The following is a 25045-nucleotide window of genomic DNA, read 5'->3' on the forward strand; positions in this document are numbered from 1 at the left end:
AAACAATCATGGCACATCATGGCCATATTGCAGGATCACGATGTCAAGATTCATCAGGCTCAAATTGTGAAAGAATGGTTGTGGAGGAACATGAAGAATCATTTCCACACATGAATTAGCATTCATGATCCAAATCTTGAATTCATTGAGTCTTTGGGATGTGCTGAATTTTGTGTACGCAGGTTCAAGATGGCTTCATTGCACATTTCTATGCAGTGTGTGAACACATAAGTCCGGTCTTGGCCTGGGGGTTTCTAGGTCCCAAAAATTCCCTGCACGATTTCTGCGGCTTCTTCAAGGTAAGGTGTAATTTGATGACCTCTTCATCCAATAGCATGTCAGTCTCAAATGGCATACCTACATGCACCGTCACCACATTTAAAAGCATCATGACGTTTATTTGAATGATAAAATTGATAGAGCAGAGTTCTCAGTTCTGCTCCTGGAGATCCACTTTCCTACTGAGTTTAGCTTTAATCAAACACTCTTGAACTAGCCAATCAAAGGCTTCCAGATTACTTTAAAGTTATAGGTAAGTGTGTTTGATCAAGGTTGACTAAACTTTACAGTACGGTGGCTCTCCGGGGCCAGAATTGAATAACCCTGTCATAAAGCATGTCCCATAATGTACACTAAATTGGGAAGAACTGGTGAAAAATCACCAGATCGAGTTTCTTCTATGCAACTAGCAGGAATCAGGATGCCCAAGTGTTGCATTGCACACTTCCAAGCAAGAACTATTTGATGGATTCGCCAAGTTTCATGGTATTCAATCTTTGACATATATCAAAGAGTTGCACTGGAGCAAATATGCACTTATGAGTTTGCTGACAGAATACGGAAAAATTCTAATGCATCCGCTAACAACTAGGGCTGCGTTTACTCTGGCACAAAAAATCCAATCTTTTTCTCACATCTGACAGAGTAAACAAATTTCTTATTCAATCTGAGCCACTAATGTGGTTTTAAATCAGATGCATACCGGATATGTCTGGACATCTGATCTCGGTTTAAACACGCATATCCAATTCCCCTTTGAATTCGGGTACGAATTCATTTATTCACAAAGATAGCTTTTCAATTTTGTATTTTAAGGCAGACGTGCCTGTATGCGCTAGCTCACAGCTTTTTATTGAGGTGGGAACTTTATATGTATCTTTGTAAAGAAAAGAAATTGCACGAACACAGAAACATTCAGGAGCTGGTTTTCAACCTCTGCCCGTGACTTTTATAAAAAAAAAACAGCTTCGCTACTGTAAGTTGCATTTCTCAGCAATGAGGTAATAATTTCACTATAATTAAACCAACTAGCTTCATTATTAGGTTACTCACTCGTGCGCTCTCTCTTTGGTTAATTCATTAAAAAATATATATATACACACAAGGCTACTTTATTTCACTTCAGAATTCTAGACCTGAGATGTAGATGAATTATTTCTGGACTATATTTGTTCCGTCAGATTTTTCACTGCAAAACATTCATGACAGCTGTTATCTTGTCCATGCTGGCAAATAATCATTACCACCCGACATGAATTATATAAATAATTTTAATTACACGGCCATTTAAAACCAGGGTCTACCATGTGCATAGTAAAACGATCACTGAAAATGTTTTGGCCAGAAATTAATGTGTAAACAGATACCAGTCCTGTCAGATCTGTGCATTACGACTTGCAGTGTAAATGCAGCCTAGGAGGCTTTACAAGTCAAAAAGCAGTGACGTCAAATCCTGCAAGTTTACCAGACTAAAAGTTGCTAGTAACCCTGTTCTCCTGGAGGCACACCAACACTACACATTTTTTAAACTCTTTCTAATCAAACACCTGATTCCTCTCATGGTCATGTGAGACTATAAGGTATAATCTTCAACTTCATTGAATATAGTAGATCGGAACCATCTAAAATGGTTTATCTTTTGTCCCATAGGAGCAGGTGCTGTTCTTCCTGAAGGACATCTTCGACCTGGATAAAGTGCGATACTCTAGTCTGGAAACATTGTCTGAAGATGTCCTGCACCTGCTTCACCGACGCTCAGAGCTGCTTCTGGCCTACCTGGACACCGACAAGATCCGTCACCTAAACGGCTGTAGTGGCACACATTTGCACCTGGTACACAGTGCTTTACTGGAGGCACAGGTTCAGTGAGCTACCGCTGTATGTCACATCCTTCATTTTCATGGACGTGTACTTGCCTACCATTGCTGAGTCCAGCACACATCAGTATTAGTGCCATTTCAATGCAGTGTAAAGTTTGTGTAATTAAGTGGATAAAGGACAGAGATGTGTTTTTTTTGTATGCCTTTAACATGTCCCAGTAGTTTTAATTTGTGACTTTAATAAATCACTTGCACAATGGATTATCTGAATTAAGGTCCTTGATGTTCTAAGACTTGAGCTTTATTGGAAGTATTTTGATAAATCCTTTCAGATCTTCGTTTGTTTAACTGTAGGTCACTTTATAGAAACTAATATTCAACACTAGCAAAAAATGCAAGTATTTTTTACTGCAATAATGCCTGAGTCAAAACTGCTTGTTTTAGTTCACAATGTTAAGCCAGTATAATGTATTGTGTATAGGAATACAAATCACTATGAGAAATAAAAACCTTAACCATTTGTAATGATTACAATTTTATTGATGACAATGGCAACAATCTTCAACATTTCAGACCAACAATTCTCAGCAAAAATCAAAAGTACATTCAACAGCTTTAACAGTTCATGATAGCTGGTTTTACCTCAAAGGCATGCTCCAAATTTCTCAGCTAGCCTCCGATTTTCTCTTCGTTTTTAGACCCCCACGAATTCTGTTGTGAACAATTTGCTCAAAGGAAAGCACATCTTGCATGCATACAAAAAGATATGCAGCAATGGACAAAGACTAAGTTTAAAGGAACTCTTAACTGAAACCAGTCTGGCAAATGTCTATTAAAAAGAAAAGAAAAAAAAAGTTCCTGGTCCACATGTACAGCATTGATGCACATTAAATCCCTACGCTTATCAACAAAAGGCAAAGCATGTACTCGAACATTTCATAGAACCATTAGTCAACCAATAATACAGAAACATATGGCTACATTTCTATAATCAAAACTAACTGGCATCACCCTAAACTAACAGAAACATTGACTTTGCAATGACAGATTCCTCATGGTATATATTTTTACCTTATAATTGGAGCCCTTGAACAGTCTATGTTCAGCAGAGGGACAGATTCAAAGGATTCCTCCTTACGGACAAACTAGGACCTGATTCTACGAACTACGCCTGCAGCATCTTCAACACTGTGAGTGAGAATGAAGGCAGCAATGTGGGACAAACATTAGCACTACACAGGGGCATCAAGAAAGCTTGCAAACCAATGAAACATGAGCATACATACAGTATACGTCAGTTATCAGAGTGCATTCATAGGACTAGCTCTGGATCAGTTCGCATCTGCATGCATTTTATAACAGTTAACAGGACCACGTTAAACAGACTTACCAGGAAGCTAACAAATTGGCAATCAAATTAAAAAATATATCACATTGGGTTCATTTAGAAAAGCATAACAATGCTAGTTAAAGATAGTCAACAGAGGAAAAACATTGTTTTGTGAGCTACAGGTCAATGCCATGCAATTCATATGGACAAAAACATACTTCCAGCAGATCGAAATTCCAACATTTCTGGCGTGCGCCAGTCTATTTTCTACAAGAGACATCCTTATATTTGAAAAAGCGGCACATATTGACCTCGGTTTCAAATGTGAAAAGCATTACACTAGATCACAGGTTCAATTGTTTTGATTTCTTAGGATATTCTTACCTGTGTTATTGCTGCAGAACCTAAGGTGCAAGGTCAGGGATGACACTGCAAAATTAGATATTGCACTGCTCACTAATGAACAGTCAGATCAAAAGAACTTGAATCAAATTGACAACCTCAATGACCTCAAATCACACAAACTGGTCAGGCACAGATTTAGAAATGGGACATTAATACTAATTAACATCTGAAAGAGGTCATTTGCTGAGGGTCTTTATGGGTCTATGCAGTACAAAACACTTGGCAGTACAAATCACAAAAATGTCTAGTCAGTGTTAATTCAGTTGGGAAAACGATGCTGTTTCTACAGACATCCTGACTTAAACACAGTGATACAGTTCAGAGTTTCATACGAGAAGTCAGAGAGAAATCTTAAATGACTTAAGCAGTGTCAACATGGCAATGACTCAATTTGTAAATATCCCACAATGCTGTTATGGCAAAAATAACAGTCCAATGTGAAAAAGGGTAGTCATTATCTTGAATGCATGTAAAATCAAAATTACAGCCCTAACATACTTACCCAAAAAGGGCAACATTTAGATATTTAAATACATTTCGCTTCAGTAAGTCAAAGACAATGCATTGACAGCATAACAAATTGGGCCGCAAAGTCATGTACATTTTGTACTTACAGTGGAGAGCTCATTTCACTGGTGTGGAAGGCCAGAGTCTCCAAAAACCTACAGGCCTATATTGGAAAAATGCTAACAAACAATGGGTAGACAAAAAAGTAGTCCACGTTCGCATTTGAGTTTTTTTTTAATCGTATCAAAACGTTTTAGAAATGCCAGCAATATTGATATAAATATATACACAATTGGTGGATTTTAGACATTTAAAATATATGATGGGGACAAGTAATTTAGCAAGGCATGACTGTTGATCAGAACACTTGACCTGCCCTGTAAAAAAGCAGCAAACTTGAACAAACTAAAATACTTGCAACATGATTGCAGTCACAATATATAAGGAACAGTTTATGTAAAGACGCATACTTGCTTACCGCCTTCCTAATCTTGCCTGTGAGGGAGGAAATGTCTCTCATTAACAGTGCACACTACCTCAACAAACCAGGTGAAAAGCAGTACAAGAATGAGCAACACTACAGCACTGCAGAGTTATTGAATTAATCACATACCTTGCCAACACAAAGCCACTTTGCCTTAGATAACCTGCCTACACCTACATCCACAGCAATGACCAGTACAAAAAACAAAAAAACAGCCATAGCCTTCCATTTGTCAAAAAAGCAATCAAATGATTATTGACTCTTAGTTGTGACTTTAAAATAGACCAGGAATCAAACTTAAAATCAGGGGTAATGTAGACAGTTGGAGAAGAGAAAAAAAAAAGACAGGAGCAACATTTTCTTTCTGTAAATTTGCATACAAGACCCCCCCCCCCCCCCCATCCCATCCCATCCCATCCCAAAACAGGAAATGAAATTTTCACAAAACATTGCCAAATTTTGCACCCCACTTACCAACACAGGAGGTTTCATTGTTTTATTGCAAAACACAACAGGCATATCATATTAAAACTGAGATGATTTACATGGAAATGACTATAGATTAGTCTCAAAACTACATGAGATACAGGAGATACAGGAGCTGGAATGACCATTGTTACCCGACTAAAAACAAACCGTTCATTTACAAGAGTGGCAAAACAAAAAGGAAAAAATATATATATATATACTTGACTTTGGAGCCGGTCTGCGATCTAGCATAAACACTCAAACCAATGAAATTAAGATCTTCATCATGGCGTCTGCATCCAAACATTTAACAAAGGTTTTTTTCTGACAATGTAGCATTTACTTTATGTCCACTTCACATTACTGGCCCTGTGCAGAAGAAATACATAAGAAATACACAACATGTTAAGAGCAGAAACATTTATGCAACACCCTCCCAAAATAAAAAAATAAATAAAAGAAAATAGATAAAAGAAGCCTGTTTGAGGAGGAAAGTGTTTGGTTAAGTGTTGAATTGATGACTCATCTGGAAACCTGCTGACCCTGTGGAAGTAAATGTTAGAAAAAAAAAAAAGGGTGGGACAGAAACAGTACACATGCACATCTGAAGAGAGCAAAAGGCAAAGTGTTTTAGTAGGAGTGTACCTGCTGAGCCTGGGGTGCAGCTCCCATCGCCTGAGGGGCGCCTTGGCCGTAGTACGCTGCCTGTTGGCGGTAGTACTCTGCCCACGCTGCACTGTAATCTGGCTGACCTCCCGGCTGAGTCGTCGCCGCTGCTGCCGCCGCCTGAGGAGCAGCTTGACCTGAGATTAAACAAAACAGAGAGAGAACAACAATAATCACCACTTAGTACATGGTTAAAGCTAAATAAGTCCATGACAATGTTTGTAAGTGGGGGAACGACCCCGGCCACACGACCTCCGATAGCCGGGACAGAAACCCACAACTTTACTCTAGGGCAGCCGAGTCCACAGCAGCTCTACTGCAGAGGACTGTGAAAGAGTTGCAGCTGCCCAAAACGTTAAAAAAAAAAATCGATGCATTTATGTTCACATTCATGTCTCACCTTGTTTCTTATAGTACTCTTCCCATGCCTTCGTGTAGTCCTGCTGAGGCTGTCCTTGACCTGAAGACACAAGATCTAAAAGACGTTAATCACGAGTCTACACAGGACAATCACATATTACTGGATTATCTACTGACAATTTTGTTCAAAACACGCAACTAGACTGCAAGTCTACCACCAAATTTATCAGACAAAAACCTAAAACTTTACTAACATTAGAATAACAGTTCAATTAAAACATTCATTGAAGATTAAGGTTCCAAATTTTAGTAATTTCAAATTTAATATTTATAAGTAGGGCTGGGCGATATGGCCAAAAAAAAAGAATATCAATAATCACGATAAATGTCAAATCTTTATTTCTTTCAAGTATAAAAGGCAGATTTTTGCTCCCAAATGAAAAGTTGTCAAAACCAGCCTGCAAAACCAGCAAAACTCTTTATTCTCAGAATATGACAAAAACTTGCCAAACAGGTGAACATTTAACAAATCAGAGGTAGAATATTCAAAGCATTTATAATCAAATATTTTTTACATCAAAATATGCAAAAAGTCCTTAAGAAATACCTCTAAAAACATTCTTTTCTTTGTGTTGCCTGACTTTGCAAACTGTGGTGAAGATGCGCATTATCAGTGCAGGCTGCAATATTAATAGTACGTTTTGTCTTCTAGAAATGCACATTTGTCAGTAGCAGTAGCTCGAGTTGGAATGCAGATGTAAATTCGTTTACTAACAAAAACGGTAACATTTGTAAAAATGTTAAACCTCATATGGTAAAATTTAAATATTCTGATTTTGAGTTAGGACTCTACTTTTATTAAAATGAACCATTGGTCATCCATAGTATTCATTTAGATCATGATGACCACAGGTAAAACCACATAGCACCTTACCACCATGGTAAAAAACAGTAATGACAAACAATCATTCCATTACACCTTTGATACGTCTACATTAATAATATAAAAATTGATATGAATAAACCACATTTCTGCCACAATACCATGTGGATACCTGGAGCACTTGAAGTTTTCCCAGTGGGCCCGCTGTACAGCGTGGGCAAGCCAGTTAGTGTAAATCCAATGGTAAATGATGGCGATGTGTAGATTGAAAAGCCTAACTGGATCATTCATGGCACACAAACCAAGGGGTACCCCTCGACCAAAACGAGAATTGGGACAGCCCTTACTCACGTGAACGTGCAAAACTAAGGGGAAGGGGCAAGGGGTAAATCCGAGAATTGGGATTCACCCTAAATCACAGAGACATTCGTGTTCTTCAATGAATACAAGCACTTCTCACAGCACTGTGTAGTGCTCGAGAATGATACGAGAGTAAAAGAATCATCTGCTCTAGTAAGAACGCTCTGCATTGCCATTTAAGCAGAGCAAATAAATGACGCGAGGTTTAAATGAATAGAGTGGTTTCATTCCACTTTTGGTGCATAAATATATCGAACATTTATCAAACTTTTTGTCATTGTATTCGAGAAATTGTATCGCGATAATTATCATATTGCCCAGCTCTATTTATAAGTGCAACTGGCATTGAAATGGAAATATCAGGCACAAATTTGGAAATGTAGATATTTATCCATTGTAGGCATATACTCTCATTCATAGTTGTCAAAGTGTTAATCCTATTCTACCCGTTGAGACAATACATCTCATTCTGAACAGCAGGGTTTGAGACCAACATTTCTGTGGACAACCACCAAAAACAAAATTCTCACGCCACTAATTTCCCTTGCAAGACTCCAAAAGTAAAACAGGACAGATTGGCCATTCAAGCCCTGCTGCTATTTAATCTGCTCTCTCAAAGAAAATAACCTGAAGCTACAAAATATTTATACCCAATTTCTTGTAATATTCCTCCCAGGACTTGGTGTAATCTGCCTGTCCACTTTGAACTGGAGCTTGTGGGTCACCTGTTAAAAATGGTACAATTTGAGAAATTGACAACCATTCTTTTCAAAGGCTGTAGAAAGTCCTCCACCTGACTAGGTGGCGCACTTTGCACAAACAGGTTGAGTGTGTCAGAAACTGCCCTGTCCATGAGTGCTAGTCGAAAAAGGCCACCCCAGCTCAACGGATAAAGACCATTAAAAAAAAGAACATTGTACTGTGCAGTGATGGCTACAGTGAAAGCCTACTAAGTGCTACTGTACAACAGACTGTAGGTCTACAGTAAAGGGAGGGTCGCGCTTGTGGAGTGCAGGTAAAAAAGTACCTTGTCCATTGGACTGGGTTGTGCCTGGGGCTGCTGAGGTGGGTGTCATAGGGCCCTGGGGCTGCTGCTGGTATTGAGAATAATAGGCTGCCCATGCAGCAGCATTAGCATCAGCTGCTGCTTTATCTGGAGAACAAACAACCGCTTAGCCAATTTCATTTTTCCTCCAACAGGCAACTGAAGTGCCAATGACTTTGACTAGCAATGAGAAAAAGAACTTGAGTAATACCACTCTGAACCAACCCTAATTTGCATAGATGTGGGCACTTACTGGGATCTGGCTGCCCTTGCTGCCAGTGGGGGTATCCGTTGCCCCAGCCTTGAGGCTGGTATGGTGCTGGAGGACCACTGAGGATAAAAATTAGATGCACTAAGTTCATCTCAAATTGAACTGACTCCTTAAGAAAAAGTGAAAACACTAACACATGCTACACATCATGAAGTAGAAAATTCTTACTGTGGTCCAGGAGGGCCCTGGCCATAGGGCCCAGGGTTGTATGGGCCCATGGGAGCAGGAGGTCCTTGTGGACCAGGAGGGCCATGAGAAGGACCTCCGTGGGGCCCAGGACCACCATGAGGGCCACCCATAGGGCTAACTGGACCCTATGAAAAACCAAAATAAACATTTTAGAGTCAGCATGAAATCAAAATTGACAATTCTCATTTTTTTATAGAATGTTGTAGTAATTCATATGCCCTCATAATCTTTAATCAAAAACATTAACCTTCCCTCACCCTCAAAAAGTCTGTCCTCTTCGACTTGGGATGGGTGGGACTAAAGCCCAATATATACATTTATTTTATTTTTTTAAGATGTACTAAGTATACTCCATTTGATAAGAGTGTGCAAAAGCAGGCAGTCAACGTGCACTCTAGGAAGTTTCATCTTTGTCCAGTGTCTGCACTATTTTTCTCCAAAAGAAAAACATCTTTGTATTATTTTAAACTAAAGTTGCGGCTCTCTCATAACCCCCTCCAGGGGTTAAAGTGAAAGAAATTCCTGAGCCTGAATTATTATTTTTTGGTTGGGGTGTTTGGGTGGAGAGAAATTGAATAACGTTATAAAACAGTCCACACTAAATTATAAATTAAATATAGATTAATGTTGACAGCACTACTTGTCATAGCCAACATTGCTGACAGAAAATGCTGCGGTTTGAAGTGGACTTGTTTTCATGGTAGGCCTACAGAGGATGTTTTTTTAGTAAGGTACAAAGAATGTTCTACATTAAATATTTAGCTAACAGTCTGAAGTTACCAACCAGCAGTGTATGTTAACGTTAGCTCAGTCAGCTTAAGGCTAACATCAAAAGGTGTAGACAGAAAATATGATTATCCTGAGCTAATTTACTGAATCAACTCATATCTCCTTTCTTTTTTTTCCCATTCATGTTGACATTAGAGTCACCTGTTGTTTCATCGCTGTTTGTGCCGCAACCGCTATACATGCTCATTAGAACTTTCAGCGAGCCATTTTACACAGGCTCGGTCCTGCTCCTCCGCGGAAATGATGGTGTGCGGTTAAAAATCATAAACAAATTTGTAAGTGGGGGGGACACAAACGGGATTTTGAAAAGTGGGGGGACATGTCCCCCCTGTCCACATAGGAAATTACGCCCGTGGGTAGGCCACCATCCCCAGGCTTCATGAACTTGCGCTCCATGCTTTCACCGACGACACTAAAATGACGGACGGATCTCAATCACACTGTTTGCCAGGACCCGCCCTACTCTGCTCCTGATAGGCTTGTAACCTTAAAGCTGTGTTCCTGTCATATGATTGGTAGGTGAAATCAATCAACTCAAAAATATTAAACCGCGTGCAAGTTCCCAATTTCTATTTTCTTTTTTCCTCACGGACGCACACCGGAGATCCGACACGGTACCGGAATACTTTAAGCCCTGCTCCTCCCACAAGCACTTGTCAATAAACAAGAAATAAACTGTCTGAGCAGCATTTCGTTCAAATTTAGCAAAATTTTGTTAGGAAACCAAGGCACTCAACTCCAATTTTTTCCTCAACCAGTTGCCTGGCGTAATCAATCTGTTGGGGTGATCCACGGACTGTGAAGATCTTTATATTAGGGTCTGAATTAGGTGGAGGGTTTCTTTGTAATTCTATCCTGGCTCCGGACTGCTGGCTGATGCTCTTAATTGTTTCACCCCCTAGAGAGACAGAGAGAGAGAGAATATATAAAAAAAATTAACATAAAATTGCATTTCCTTTCAAAGGTAAACTATCAGCAACCACTAACCTTTGCCAATAATGAGGCCAGTCTTCATGGAAGGCACAGTGAAAGTGAATTCTTGCAGGCCTCCAGGAGGCCCGCCCATGTTCCAGTTTCCCTGACCACGGCCTCTCCCTCTGCCCCCACCATGACCAGGGGGGCCCCCTGCCTGCACACTTCTCAGTAGGTCGGTTATTATATCTGCTGCGTGCTGAGCCCTGTCTGGAGGTCCCATAATCTGAGCGATCCTCTCTGGTGTAGTGCCATCATCTAAAGCCAAGGACAAGCATTTGTGTCAAAGATCTGAATCCAATTTAGTTTTTGCTTTTACATTAAAGTGCATATAAACTTATTCACCTGGTTTGAACTGAATCCTCACACCAGTATCATTCTGAATCTTCTTGATCATTTCACCATTCCTGCCAATCACAATTCCCACTGCAAACCTTGGCACAGGGACCTAAAGCAACAACAAAATAGTTTCAATGGTCAATTGCCTTTCAAAATTTTATTTATATGTATAAAATCACAAAGAGACAAAATATTAGGTTCATCTCATCAAACAGTACTTACATCCAGACCACCTTCTCCTCCTCCTCCACCACTACCACCACTACCACCACCACCACCTCCTCCAGCTCTAGAACCATATTCTCCTCTCTGTTCCCGGAAACCCTGATCTCTGATCAGATCCATCACCAAGTCTTTAGCTTGCTGTACAGACCAAGACATGCCATTTAAAAATAAATATATTATCCATAATTTGGTATAATTACAATGTAGCAATACAAATGCCTTAATGTACGCACCTGAACTTTAAAAGGATCGCCAGAGATCCTGAGCGGTTTATCAGCCCCTGTGTTTTGGGGTCCATCTTGAATCATGACCATTTTGACTCCAGCACGTTCCTGTTAAACAATTACATTTATTCATTTAGCAGATGCTTTTATCCAAAGAGACTCACAAACGAGGAAAACAAGCGATTCATCTTAAAGAGGCAATAAACACGAAGCACTTAATAATAAAATTGTTTCTGACATTGTTCAGAATAGTATAAGCTAGGGAGGGATTAAACAATAGTGAGAGCATGGGTGAAAGAATAGATGTTTTTTCTCTCCTCTCAGCAGGATTCAGTTCAATTAGCAATTAAATGCCTGAAAAACAGACTTAGAGATCAAATAGAGATATTAAATAAAGCCTTTAAGGTCCGAAGTCAGAGAACAAGTAAATTCCAAACCAGCTTTGAATGAACGCTAAATAAACCACATCTGTGCACCTTACCTGTAACTGTTTTATTGTTTCTCCTCCCTTTCCAATGACCAGACCCGCTTTGGAGGCTGGGACCATAATCTCCTGAACAGACATCCCTAGTCCATCATTGTGGTGAAATGCTGGAGAAGGTCTGCCTTTCTCTACAATCTCTGAGAGTAACCTTTTTGCACCCCTATTATGGAAAATGTACATTTGTTTTCACCCACTTCTAAAACACCATACAAATTTTAACCATGAAATGTTTTTAAACGTGTGGAGATACTTACTGGATTGCATCAGGTGAGCCTGTTAATGTCACTGACCTCTCAGGCATGCCACCACTGTCTGTTGGGTAGAGTGCAGAACAAGAGTCTTTTCATTTATGCTTCAAAGAGCCTCAGACTCAGATACACAATGCAGGGATTAAAGTGAAAAAAATTCTTCCTTAAAATTTTTAAGGAACGGCACGGCTCGGCACGGCTCACTTGTGTCGCTTTTCCACTGCATGGTACGGTGCGGCTCGCTTTAAATGGTACCACCTCTGTTGAGGTTCCAAGCGTACCGTACCGATACTAAAATGTGACGTGGAAGCACTGTAGATCACTGATTGGTCAGACAGACAGAATCGTCACTACCAGCGTCACTGTATTTGCGAGACATCAAACCCGCTAGATTTAAATAGCCAGTAACAGCCTCCAATGTTTTAAAACTACTTGCTTGACTTGCTTGAAGAAAAAAAACTTCCAAAAAAGAAATGGCTGAATCGTGGTCAGTGGACGAGAAGCGCAGACGCTCCTCTTGTTAGTTGCCGAGGAGCGGATAAACTATAACGATCAGTCATAATCCCACCCACTTTGAAGCAGTACTAACTGCAGTGGAAAAGCAACCGAGCTGAAGCGAAGCGAGCCGTGCCGAACCACGCAGTGGAAAAGCGAAGCGAGCCGAACCGTACCATGCAGTGGAAAAGCGCCATTATAGCCTATCTATTAGGCTACTTATACTTTTATACTGGATATTATTGATCATTAAAACTAACATTTAACAAAAAGAGACAGGGTTGTGTAATGTTATATATTCTAAAAAATATAAAATATTCTTTATATATATATATTTTACTATGCATCACTGTATGTGTACATGCATAAAATAAAACGATACAACCCTGTCTGTTAAATGTCAGTTTTAATGATCAATGTTTCATATTTTTAAAATGAAAACAAAAAGAAACAGGGTTGTGTTTTATATTTCGTGTTGTTATAAATCTATGCAGTGAAGATAATCAATGTGCGTTGCCTGAACCACATTTGTGTGGCCATTAATATGTTTATAATATGTTCATTTATAAATGAAAAGAGGTGTTTTATATATTTAGCTTTATTGGTGATGAAAAGAGATGCAGAGTTGTATTTTATACCATATTTCGTTTTATTGTTGCCTGAAATATACATAAAGATAACCGGAGTGGCCAGAGCGAGCTGAGTGACGCGATCAGCGCTGTTCCATTTGCAGAATAACCGGAATTGCGTCCTATGAACTACCGAGTCCGAACTACCAAGGACACAAGTCCTAAGTTTGCGTACTTGGTATTGAGGAACGGCCAATATTGACCCGGGTTCTGTTTTCTATCATGCGCCGTGCACGTTTGCGATGACGTAATATGCACAAAACGCACCAGGGTTCGATAGAATAAAGTTGAGTGTGAAACCAGACCAACGCTGCGGGGGGCGCCGTGAACAAACGCGCTCGGATTCGGCCCGCAGGGAACCGGCTGTAGCCTGACATGCACTTCTCCAAAACTAAGATTAATTGAGTGAACACGGAGCAGTTTTTCCATGAGGGGGAATTGAAAACCCAGAGTGGACCATAAGCGAAGTGATTACAGAATGCTTAGAGTGGAGAGAAGAACGTGCTTTCGCTCCAATCCAGGCTTTATCACATCCCCCTCAGCAGGGTGAATACACCTCGCCTTTCCTTAATTTAAGACTTATTTAAACTAAAATCAAGACACTCATCACACTATTTGAGAAATGAAAGCCTATTTACGGCCTTAAAATTATAAAAAGTGAATTTAAGACATAAGGACAGATGGGAACCCTGCAATTGATGGAAATCCGTCATAGACTCGCTGCAATTAACGGAAATCCGTCGTCGCGATGGAGAACTTTAATCCCTGACAATGTCAGGCCATGGAATGTTTACTCACCAGGAGCAATCTGTATTTTGCAGCCTGAGTCCTGCTGGATTCTTGAAATCTGTTCTCCTCCTCTTCCAATGACTGCAGATGAGTGATTAATTAACACCGCATTATTGATGAGATTTAAATGAAAGTCCTCCAAAGCCTCTAGACGGGGATATGAATTCGGAAAAAACGAATCGGACAACTTACTGAAGCCGACCATGCCATCTGGAACCTTGTACTCTTCTGATATAGACCTACATAAAGACATGATAACATCAATAGAAGAAATATGCAAAGCAGAAATGTGCTTAAGTTTTTTTTTTAATGCATTAATATTTTAAATATATTTGCATTAAATACTTTGTTTAAAAGAAATAAATGTACCTTGGGCCACCCATGCCTCCCATTACAGATGAAAAAGCTGGTGCAAATAAAAGCATGAACTTATGAGATGACCAAACAACATAGCCACATCTTTGTATAACCAGTTAAATGTGGAACAATCAATGCTTACGATCGCTTGGTGGAACCTTCTTGGTTTCTGGTTGATCTAAAGAGGACAAAAAGACCAAGTTAAACATACTACTACATATCAGCCTATTACAGCAAACAATCCATAATAAAAGCCTTTAACACCCTGATAGTCATTTTAGGCAGAACATTATTTTAGATTTTGAATTCAAAAACGGTTCTGCTTAATTGGAATGGCATTAAACTTAGTGACTTGTCACTTTTATTTCCGACTTGATTCGAAAAGGCTAAGTGTTTTTTACAAAAGTGACCACCATAGGTGTTACCACCACCCGGTGCAGCTCCTGCTCCTTTAATTGTGGTGAGGTTGTTCTGTTTTGGGTCTTGTGTTTGCAGGGTGGAGTTAAGTGACAGGTGCTGTGGATTACCAGCGTTTAACAGACTGATAAAACGACACAGTGTGATACTGGGCTTGAGGCCTTTTGTTGTATTTGTTCTTCTTGTCATTCTTTTAAGTTCAATATCTTTTATAATTGATGTGGCTATACTATCTTAATTTGTTACTTTAATAGGCTAAACATGTACTTTTGGATTAATTTAAAAAGAGAACGCCTTTTTGGGGTTACAAATCAGGCTTTGAAAAAAGTCTATTTATATATACAAATGCAGAACCTATTAAAAGTAAATATAGTAAATGTGTTTGTAATATGAAGTAACACTGTTCTCATCAACTAGGGATTGCACAGCCCTGTATGTATATGTACATATGTTAGAGACTGAGCAGTAGTGAATGTGGACTTTTAATTTAATCCAACATCATTGTACGCTTGCTGTATCATCAATTGCCATTCTCACAACTTCACTAGCATGGAAAATGTGATTTTTTTCAGCTTTCCAACATAGAAGCAAAACAGTGGAACTGAGGTAAAAGTGAAAATAACCTAAATGTGGCTCTGTAATTTTATTTATAGATTTTATAGTTATACAGATTTATACATTCCAAACTGCTTAAAAGAGTAAGCGCTCACACCACAAATAAGATAGGAAAACACGTCTTGAAAAGTTATTTGAAGCAGCAGGATGAGACCATCCCAGCACCCTTTGTGTTTGTACAGACCAGGCACCTTTTTTACCATCTCTTGGTTAGGAATCTTGCATTCGGTGTATTTATAAGTCTTATATAACTCTTTCAACAATACACTTCGTTTCAAACATTTTTACAGAAAGCCTTGCTTGGACACACGCTCGACTTAGTGCTCGAATGTACTTAAAAGATTTAAAATATTAGTTCCATTTATTTTAAGCGAATGTAACAGTCGTCAAAAATAATTAATATAAAAAGTACACACTTTTTTTCTGAAGAGAATGAACTTTTGTTTCATGCAGAGTTTACAGCATAAATAGTATAGCATTTTTATTGTTTTATGAAAATATGAACACGTGGCATTACTTAAAGGTTAGCCCAGGCTCAAAATATAAAATACAGCACATTCATTTAATTGAAAAAAGTCACACCAGTTCCTCCGGATTAAGATCACAAAAGGGTTAAAAAAGTCAATAATGTGGTTTACACGGACCAATATGCACAACAATAAAGCCGCAACCCGGCTCCTGTGAACTTACCTCCATCTTCCAGGGGTCTCTTCTGTCCTCCATAACCAAACTCATTGGAGGATGGAGATTGGGGTATACCATCACCTCCAATTTTTGCCGCTATCTAAAAAGATAGTGAATTACAAAATTAAACGGTTTTTTTTTTCTCCGATTATTCTGTATAATCACAAAAAACCTGTAACAGTATGAGGCCTTTCTGAGTCTCTACGGTTCTCCTGAACACAACTAACGTTAGTTCGACCTAGCAGCACCAAAAAACTAAGTTTCACTTTTTCTATACATTAGTAGAAACTTCGCTTTCTTAGCCTATAAAATGGCCAAAACGAAACCATATATGGAATCTATTTGAGGCCATCTTATATCCAATGGCCTAATTCCACCTATAACGTGCCTGTTTGTGAGTAACGTCATGCAAATTAGGCTAACGTTACAACTCACGAAAATATTTAATAATGTGGAGCTAAAACTATTTGTTTGCCTTTTAGTATTTACTACAGGACATAAGTATTATTTGTAACACGCCATTCTGCTTCCGCTAAATCTTGAAATAAGGAAGTAAATAATAAAAAAAAAACGCTAAACTGAAACCTCTTTGTTGCAACGCACCAGGGCCTCACATTAGCTAACAAGCTCGCTAGGCTTCATTTTGGATTTTACACGGAAAGCTTGAAGATATTAAATATGCTCCGACTCTTTCCAAGCACTCACTTGTCTGGCTCTCTGAAGGGCGTCTTTAAAAGCATCGTTCATCCCTGGACCGGAGTTAGAGGACGGTGGAGCCACGTTAGAATAGTCGGCCATGTCTGCAGGAACAGTCTTCTCGAGCTGAAGGAAGATGGCCGTCACGCGCGAGAGTGATGAAGAGAACTGACTGCAGCCGCCTCGACCCTGATCCAACTTCCGGTCGGCAAGCCATAGCGGAAATGGAATAAAAGTCCCTCCTTCCTTCCAAAACGTACCGTGGCTCCTAATGTTGTTTCTACCAAAATAACATGTTTATTTCTACACTTATCACATATGACAACTAAGAAATATGATTAAATTATGTACACTCACATTAGATTTAGTGGTGGGCTGATCGAGGCTTCGTGTCTAATTTTTTTTCTAGATTTTTATCCAAAAATATTAATTTCTCTGCTGTCAAAGGACTTAGCCTACTTCTTCTTTTTTTTTTTACAGATAATTTCTCCCGACTTTGAAAAAACCCTCTCACAAGAAACACTAGTTGCTAGCATCCAAAGATATTTTTTTATCAAGGACATACAAATGAGGAAAGAATACTGCTCTCTCTTTCCAGTAAGTTAGGGGATCATGAGTTCTGGACAAAAACGCATCGTTGAGGTATTTTTTCACTTCCACTGTGGCATCAGCTGTAAGCAGTGTGTATCATTTGGGTTTCACAGTTACGATTATCAAAACGTTCCCATAAACTGTCCTGTGTTTCTACTGGTGTTGATGTTGATGATGATGATGATGATGGGCCTGATGTTGACATTTGTGGCTCTGAATGAAAATGAAAACAGCAATTAGAAACAAATCCTAAACTGACGCCATATATGAAGTATAAATTACATGAATCAGATTACATAACATAACATAGACTGAAACTGCTCACCAGGAGTTTTGTTTGAACACATCAACATCAGCCAAGCACACCCCAGTGTGATGTGCTTTTCAGCGTCCTGGGCTTTGGTAGGACTTCCAAATGCCACATTTTTGAACCTTGGGTCCAGCAGTGTAGCCAGTGCCAAAACTCTAAAAGTCTCATACCCTCCACATCTGGAGTGCAGACCTTCTTGCAGACATGAGGCTATGAGCCAAAACAGGAGAAACCCATATTAATTATAATAATGACAACAATATGACAGTTATGGCCAATTACATGGGTAGTATGGTCATTGTGGCCTATAATTGTACAGTTGATTCCTGCGTTGCATGTAATTTTTTTCTGTCCAAGCTTGTGCTGCAACATCCTGTACAGTGCTATAAGCTTTGAAGCAGACACTCTCTGTTCCTCTGACATCTCTGTTGTTGCTAGTTTGGTTGCAGTAGTGGCAATGATTGATGAATAATGTCCTACTCAAGACTTGTCAGGGGAGCAGTATCACTGTTTAAATTGGAAAGTGCAGCACCCACTGGCTCACGTTGCTCATACAAGCGTTGTAGCATGTCGAATGTGCTGTTCCATCTCGTCTCAAACTCCTGTATCAGTTTCAGAGTTGGTCTGGCCATCAAGCCCTCCAACTCCACAAGCTTGTCCTTTGCTTTGCAGCTGGATCTGAACAACCCCACTATCTTGCTGGCGTATTTCATTGATGACTGGGGTTTGAGATAGGGCCTTTTTTCACAATCAAATTTAAATTATGAGCAAAACATGGGACATGGCGAAGGTGGAGTATAGCTGGGCGCTCAGGTTCATGTTGTATGCATTGTCAGTCACCATGCACTGAACTTTGGAGCTTATTCCCCACTCAGCCATTATAGCAAGGGTTTAGCCTGAGATGATGGGCTGTGTGAGTTTGGTAAAACCTCCTTACACCCAGTACAACAGTTGGCATTTTAGCCATTTTAGTGTTATGTAATGGCAAGTTACGTAAGGCTGACAAATTCGGCCTTTTGTAGGTCCTCCATTGTCTTCTCCTCGGTTTTGTTGTACCTTTCGCTGACCATTGTTTTAAGCACCTTCCCGGATGGGAGGACATATATCAAGGTTGTTCACAAAGGCCCTGAAACCCTCATCCTCCACGATGGTGAAGGGCTGCAGATCCTTCACCGCCATGTTTAGAAGAGCCTCATCCAATTCCCTCTGTCTGCCTTTTAAAAGAGAAGATAAAACTAGTAGAAAAAAAAATAGTAAAAAAATAGTAGCCTACTGTAAAAATAGCCTACTGGTTCAATATTTGGAAACATTCCTAAACACAGTTATGTTATGAACTGTGTGCAGAGAAAGATAAAATGGAATGTAGAACTACAACAATTAGGAAAACCTAAATGATGTCTTCCTGTAAATTGGGTAATCATATGTATACCTGTTAAATGTATATTCACAAAATATTATATTATATTGACAAAATATTATATTATATTCACAGTGAAGCTGTTTTTAATATGATTGGCAGTTGTGATTGGGACGTTGTAGGGCTTAGGTTGACACAGGCCTATGGACTTTCTAAACAGTGTCCCAACAGTTTGTTATTATATTTCAATTATAATTATATTTCAAACAATGCATACCTTGCTTAGATGGCCCAGCAGTGTCAGTAGCAGGCCTGGGCACACGGGGAATGCTGCCATCCTCTGCACCCTGTATGCCATGCACCCGCCGATCACAATACATAGGCTACATCTGATGATCAAGGATGACGCTGAAGTGAAGTGAAAGCAGGCTAATGAAACGGTACGTAATGCGCTAGTTTATGATCGAATCAGAGAAAAAAATGCACAAGCGTGGTTTTTCCAGATAAGAGAGAAATCGCAGCTCATAAGCAAACTATAGACGCTGCTGAGACATTACATGTCACATCGATGTCACGTGTCTTTACGGGATTTTTACGGGTTGTTTGTGAACAGATTCAAAAAAAATGATTTTTCTCTGATTCCAGAAAATCACTGGCAGTGTGAATGAACCAAAATCAAACAACCCGGGTCAGATCCCGGGTCACTTTATCCGTGTATTTTCCGGAATCTCTGTGGGAAAGGGGCTTTTTAGAAAACTGGCACACCACCATATTGACATCACATGACTATTGATAGGCCTACTAAGACATTACTGCTAGTGATAATAGCTTTACTCTGTATAGCACTTCCAGTCAGTGCTCAAAGCACTCAGGTCAGCAAATGAACAAGCAAGCTGTCACTGATTAAACAACCCCTTACCAAAATTAACCATTTTACTACAAATAAAAACCTAAATAAAACATGGTTACTATATTAATTAACCACAAATTAACGTGATTTTACCTATCTATAGTTTAACCGTTTTTAGTAAAACTGTGGTTATAGCCTGCAAATAACCATGGCTACTACACTTTTACTAAAATAAAACCATGGTTAATTTTCCCACACTAACTGTATGAAAACTGTTTGAAACGGGAAAAAATGCTATTTTCACACTGTTACTTGGTTTCAGAAACACAGTTGAAGTGTTATGAAGTGACAACTGACAAATTGAGGCTGATGAGAAAGAAACACATCCATTTATAAAGCTGAGCACCTACACTGCAAAAAAAATAATGAATTGCCTTATAGCCTGGATGAGGTCCAAACTGCAACAATTAGAAATTTGATCAAGCCAATATCCAATAGTTGCAAACAAGACAATCAAGGACAATTGCCTGCAATTATATATGGTATATTTATTTACTTAGATAAAATTAAAGGAATTAATGGAACAAACTGTTAAAACCAGAAGTAACTAAACCTGAAAGTGGGTCAACCCACTGTTCAACCACAAATACCTTGATGACAATAAAAAAGGTAGGTACCCTAGATTGTTTGTCATGAGAAAAACATTTACTGTGCAGTGCCACAGACGAACAAACTATTTGTATCACACTGGTATGTGGTATATCTCTCAATATGAGATCCTTTAAAATTATTTCATTTTAAATCATGTTTTATTTTATATATATGAATGCTATGAATTCAATTTTTTGTGTTATAAAGTTTTTACCATTGGATTTATTATGATCTATTTAAATGATAATAATTATATTTAACAGTGTATAAACAATATTGATGTCCTTTATTTATTTATTTTTTAATTCTTTCTCCTTTCAGTCTAAAATCAAATATGGAATTGTCAGGTGAGTTTTTTAAGGGGTATGTTTATCTATGCCGATTTTGTTTGATTGACTGCAACAGGCACTGTTGACCACATTCAGACTATGGTCGAGGCAAACTATATAAGAAGTGCACACTTTAGCAAACTTTAAAAAAACAATTAGGCTACTCACTATGGAAATAACATGGCCATAGTGTGAAATGAATGTAATGTTTTCAGACACTTAATTGCATGTTATTTACAATTAAATTAAAATGTATTTTAAAGTTATATTAAATGTTGTAGAACTTAAGAGAGCCTTTTTTGACCCACTTTATTAGGACTAAAGTACATCATTATGTTATTTCTATTGTCTTTGAAATATGGTTAAAGTGTACTGCCAAATGTTCTGACAGGTATTTAAACTAAAATATAATCTAACTTTTAAACTTGTATGTCATGTATTTAAGTATATTTGTAATTGCACATTTGTAATGATGATGTTGCAATTTTGTACATTTAAAATATATTAATGTGTCAACAACTATACTTTTAAGATTTTAAGTACACTACAAGTTCACAATCAATATAATAAAGCAGTTATTTTTCACAAGGGACCATGAAAGACAAATATAAGTGCACTGAATCAAATAATGATGTTTTTTATGGTTATAGCATTAAAATATACATCAGTAAAACTGCAGATTTGAAGATCATAAACCTGATTGAATGTTGTGTATGAAGGATGACATCCATTTTTTGTGATAATACACAATAGATTTCCGTGTGTAATAATTGTTTAACAAAGCTGTTTGATACATAAACATTTATGCTCCAGAGGACACCGCAATGATTCCTTCCTCAGACCCGTACCAATGTCCTTCTCATCTGGAGACCTTAACCGGGGTCAGATAAGGCTGGAGATACTTTTTTAAAAATAATGATAAATAATCATGTTTATCATTATGTGTATGTTATTCTGATCTCTGGACTTTGATGTTTATTTTAGATTGATCAATTGTTTGTCTACAAAGAAAAAACTCTGGAAGAAAGTCTTGTAGAAGGTTTGTTGATCAGCATTTCATGAATGAAATACAGTGAAATCAAATGAGCAACACACTTATCTCCTACCTTTTCATTTCGTAAAGCTTGCTGTGGAATAAAGTCTAACAACAGATATGAGGTGAAGGATGACACTGGGAACAACATTTTTACAATTATTGAGGACAATGATTGTTGTAACAGGACTTACTGTGCTGGATTACGTTCCTTCACCATGAATGTTTTTAATGACTCAAATCAAGAGATCATCAGAGTGGTGCGACCATTTCTTTGCTGCTCTTGCTGCAGCAATGAGGTATGACCTTATCTACGTCTTGTTTACCCCTTGATTATGTTGTACTGTATATGATATGTTGTATGTATATTTTAGCTGGAGGTTCAGTCTCCACCTGGCGTTGCCATCGGAATTGTTCGACAAAACTGTCATGTTTGCCTACCTAAATTCACAATTGAGAATGAACGAGGTGAACCAGCATTTAAGATTGCAGGACCATTTGTATTTTGTACCCTCTGCACGGATGCAAACTTTGAGGTGATGCACACTCAACTTTTCACTGACTTTAGCCTTTTAAATGACAAAATAATATTTGGTCCCACCTTAGAGATTTAAATGAATCATTTGATACAATGAACGTATATTGTTTACATACATGTTTTTTAATTGTACTTCTTTTTTTAAATAAAAGCCTGTGTGTAATTATAGCTTTAATAAATTACTGTAAGTATATCTATAATTGCACTTTTGACCCCAACACCTAATCAACCCCTAAACCATTACACCAAACATTTCCCTATAACCTTACCTGTATAACCCACAGTGTTGCCAGTGTTTCACGCGGAATTGTGCTACTTTTATTACACTGTTCCCGGGTTAATGTTTTTTTAGAACCATCCCCCACCTCCCAATTGGGCTCTTTTTGCTATGTAGACCCTGATCCCACCTCAATAGCAGCAATACAACATGAATACAATAAGTTCATTGCACCTAATTATTTTGAGTAGATAAAAGACACCTAATATAAAGTGTGAGCAGATATTGTGTATCCTCTAACATTTAACACAAACCTTTTTAGCATTTTTAGATTGTAATTGAAATTCTATATGCTTTTTAAGCCATTTTAAGCTCATCCCACACTGTAGGGGATTTCAGGTTGTGCTATATTTCCCCACAATGAAAGGAAAATAACCTGACCCACAAACACGTTTCTTTGGTTTTAAATGCCAGAGCTAACATGGTCTTGTTGCTTTTCGAAACAGTAGCAGAATCAAGGTTAAGTTGTAAATCCAGTGCTGGTTTGTGAAGACATTTAGCTGGTAACCACTGTTAATGTGTTAAAATAGTTCACCAAACAGTAAATGTTAACAGAATTTTCATTTTGGGGTGAACTATGCCTTTAATGTGTTGTAATTTCATGTCTTATACTGTGACCACAGCTGGTGTCTTTGAATGGGGCAGCAATAGACACATCATTTGGCAAGATTTGCAAACCTTTCTCATGCTGTGGACCAGCAGGTGCAGATTTTGTGCTGAGGTTTCCAAGAAACTTGGAAGTCAAAATGAAAGCTACACTTTTGGGAGCCTGCATACTTATTGTAAACATTTTTTTTAATTCCCCAGTGTTCTAATATAAGATTATTTTAAAATTAATCTACTATTTAGGTACTGTTAATTTACTATTACAAAATGTTCTATTAATTATAACTCAATTCATTTTTAGGACTGCTTGTATTATGAAGAACGACAATAACGTGAAACTGTGAGTGGCATGTGCACTGGTGTATTTTAATAATAATGTGAAGGGAGTATTCTGGGATTTTTATTTGCACAAAAGATATGTAATAGTTAAGGCAGTTTTTTTTATCTTTGTGTGCATGTAACACATCTTTTTCTTTTTTGGTTACAGTTCTTCGAAAAAGACGAGGTGGAAGACAAATGTCTACAGACTGCTTGCTAAATTATCAATACCAATAAAGGCTGAATAGAGAAAAATCATACTTATTGTATATGGTCAATATTGATTTTTTTTTTGTGTGTATTGTATCTCTTTCTGTAAAAAAAAACCCAACATACTTTCACCTTGCAAATGTTGTTAAAGTTGCTACCATTAAATCATCTACTTTTATGGGGCACATAAATCTGTTCTGTTTATTTATTTTGTTAAATATTTAAATTCAAGACTGACAAATTGCACGTAATTGTTTCAGCTTGTGATTCTCACTTATAGGAAGGTGACATGGTTGCATGTTGAAGTTGCATGTTTTATCTGAAAGGGAAGCAAACACCACAATACCCACAAACACCTACAGCTGAAGTTCTTATTAATTCTACTCGTGATGTGAAAAAAAACATATACACTTCTTATTGATCAGAAAAACTTTTAAGTAATATTTTAGACTATATTGAAAATGCTGAAAATCATTTGCTATAGAATCACTTAAAAACTCTCAAGTGATGATTATGTCAAAATATAACCAACACCATCAGAATCACCTTTTTTTGATCATCTGGCAGTTATAACTTAGATACAACTGCCAAACAAAATCTAATGTTAACAGTTTAAGGGTCAGGAGCCCAACTAAAGCGAACACTGATCACCATAATGGTGGCTTAAAAAATCAATTTTCAAAACACCACTTTAGTTAGCGTAACTTATTGGATGTAGTTTAGAAAACTTAACTTTAGTTGACCGAACCCAACAAGCTATGTTTAGTCAACAGAAAATATTTAATTGACACAAAATTCTATTTCAAGTTCAGTCTACATGCAGGGGTAGTCAGCACAACACAAAAATTTGGTTTCCGCAGCTTAAATTGGGCCAACTAAACATTTTAGGTGCAACGGGTCACTAGAAATGTTTATGTTGGAGAGGCATTTTTTTTTTACAGTAAA

At 38.1% G+C, this 25045-nt stretch overlaps 3 protein-coding genes across 9 annotated transcripts in view; 2 read left to right on the forward strand and 1 right to left on the reverse strand.

Moving 5' to 3' along the window:
• miga1 (mitoguardin 1) overlaps nucleotides 1-2619 on the forward strand; it is a 21178-nt gene extending 18559 nt beyond the window's left edge. For both annotated transcript variants that reach the window (XM_077202096.1, XM_077202020.1), the window contains exons 15-16: nucleotides 183-299; nucleotides 1930-2619. In XM_077202096.1, coding sequence (XP_077058211.1) covers nucleotides 183-299; nucleotides 1930-2148 — 336 coding nt within the window. In that variant the 3' untranslated portion in view covers nucleotides 2149-2619. The remainder of the gene's footprint in view (nucleotides 1-182; nucleotides 300-1929) is intronic.
• Nucleotides 2618-17241, reverse strand: fubp1 (far upstream element (FUSE) binding protein 1). Of its 6 annotated transcripts, XM_077201555.1 has the most exons (20): nucleotides 17040-17235; nucleotides 16341-16434; nucleotides 14761-14796; nucleotides 14631-14667; nucleotides 14454-14500; nucleotides 14271-14342; nucleotides 12355-12412; nucleotides 12098-12260; nucleotides 11626-11724; nucleotides 11390-11530; nucleotides 11174-11276; nucleotides 10844-11086; nucleotides 10594-10754; nucleotides 9047-9192; nucleotides 8861-8937; nucleotides 8590-8715; nucleotides 8213-8287; nucleotides 6360-6419; nucleotides 5939-6096; nucleotides 2618-5662 (listed from the first exon to the last, which is right to left on the reverse strand). In XM_077201555.1, exons 1-20 carry the CDS (start codon nucleotides 17130-17132, stop codon nucleotides 5654-5656), a joined length of 1998 nt encoding a protein of 665 aa, XP_077057670.1. In that variant the 5' UTR covers nucleotides 17133-17235; the 3' UTR covers nucleotides 2618-5653. The 6 variants fall into 6 exon arrangements, with proteins under 6 accessions (XP_077057670.1, XP_077058007.1, XP_077057839.1 ...); XM_077201892.1 differs by lacking the exon at nucleotides 8213-8287 and having other exon boundaries at nucleotides 17040-17241; XM_077201724.1 differs by lacking the exon at nucleotides 8213-8287 and having other exon boundaries at nucleotides 6360-6434; nucleotides 17040-17232.
• A 3605-nt stretch (nucleotides 17242-20846) lies between these two features.
• Nucleotides 20847-24291, forward strand: LOC143720724 (phospholipid scramblase 2). Its single transcript, XM_077210900.1, has 9 exons — nucleotides 20847-20888; nucleotides 21111-21136; nucleotides 21932-21999; nucleotides 22103-22157; nucleotides 22242-22450; nucleotides 22526-22687; nucleotides 23590-23748; nucleotides 23874-23912; nucleotides 24060-24291. The coding sequence occupies exons 2-8, from the start codon at nucleotides 21124-21126 to the stop codon at nucleotides 23901-23903; spliced, it is 696 nt and encodes a 231-aa protein (XP_077067015.1). The 5' UTR covers nucleotides 20847-20888; nucleotides 21111-21123; the 3' UTR covers nucleotides 23904-23912; nucleotides 24060-24291.
• Nucleotides 24292-25045: the final 754 nt, after the last annotated feature.

This window comes from Siphateles boraxobius, unplaced genomic scaffold, assembly GCF_051911475.1.
Source record: "Siphateles boraxobius isolate OS27281-9 unplaced genomic scaffold, OSU_SipBor_1 1, whole genome shotgun sequence".
Lineage (NCBI taxonomy): Eukaryota > Metazoa > Chordata > Actinopteri > Cypriniformes > Leuciscidae > Siphateles > Siphateles boraxobius.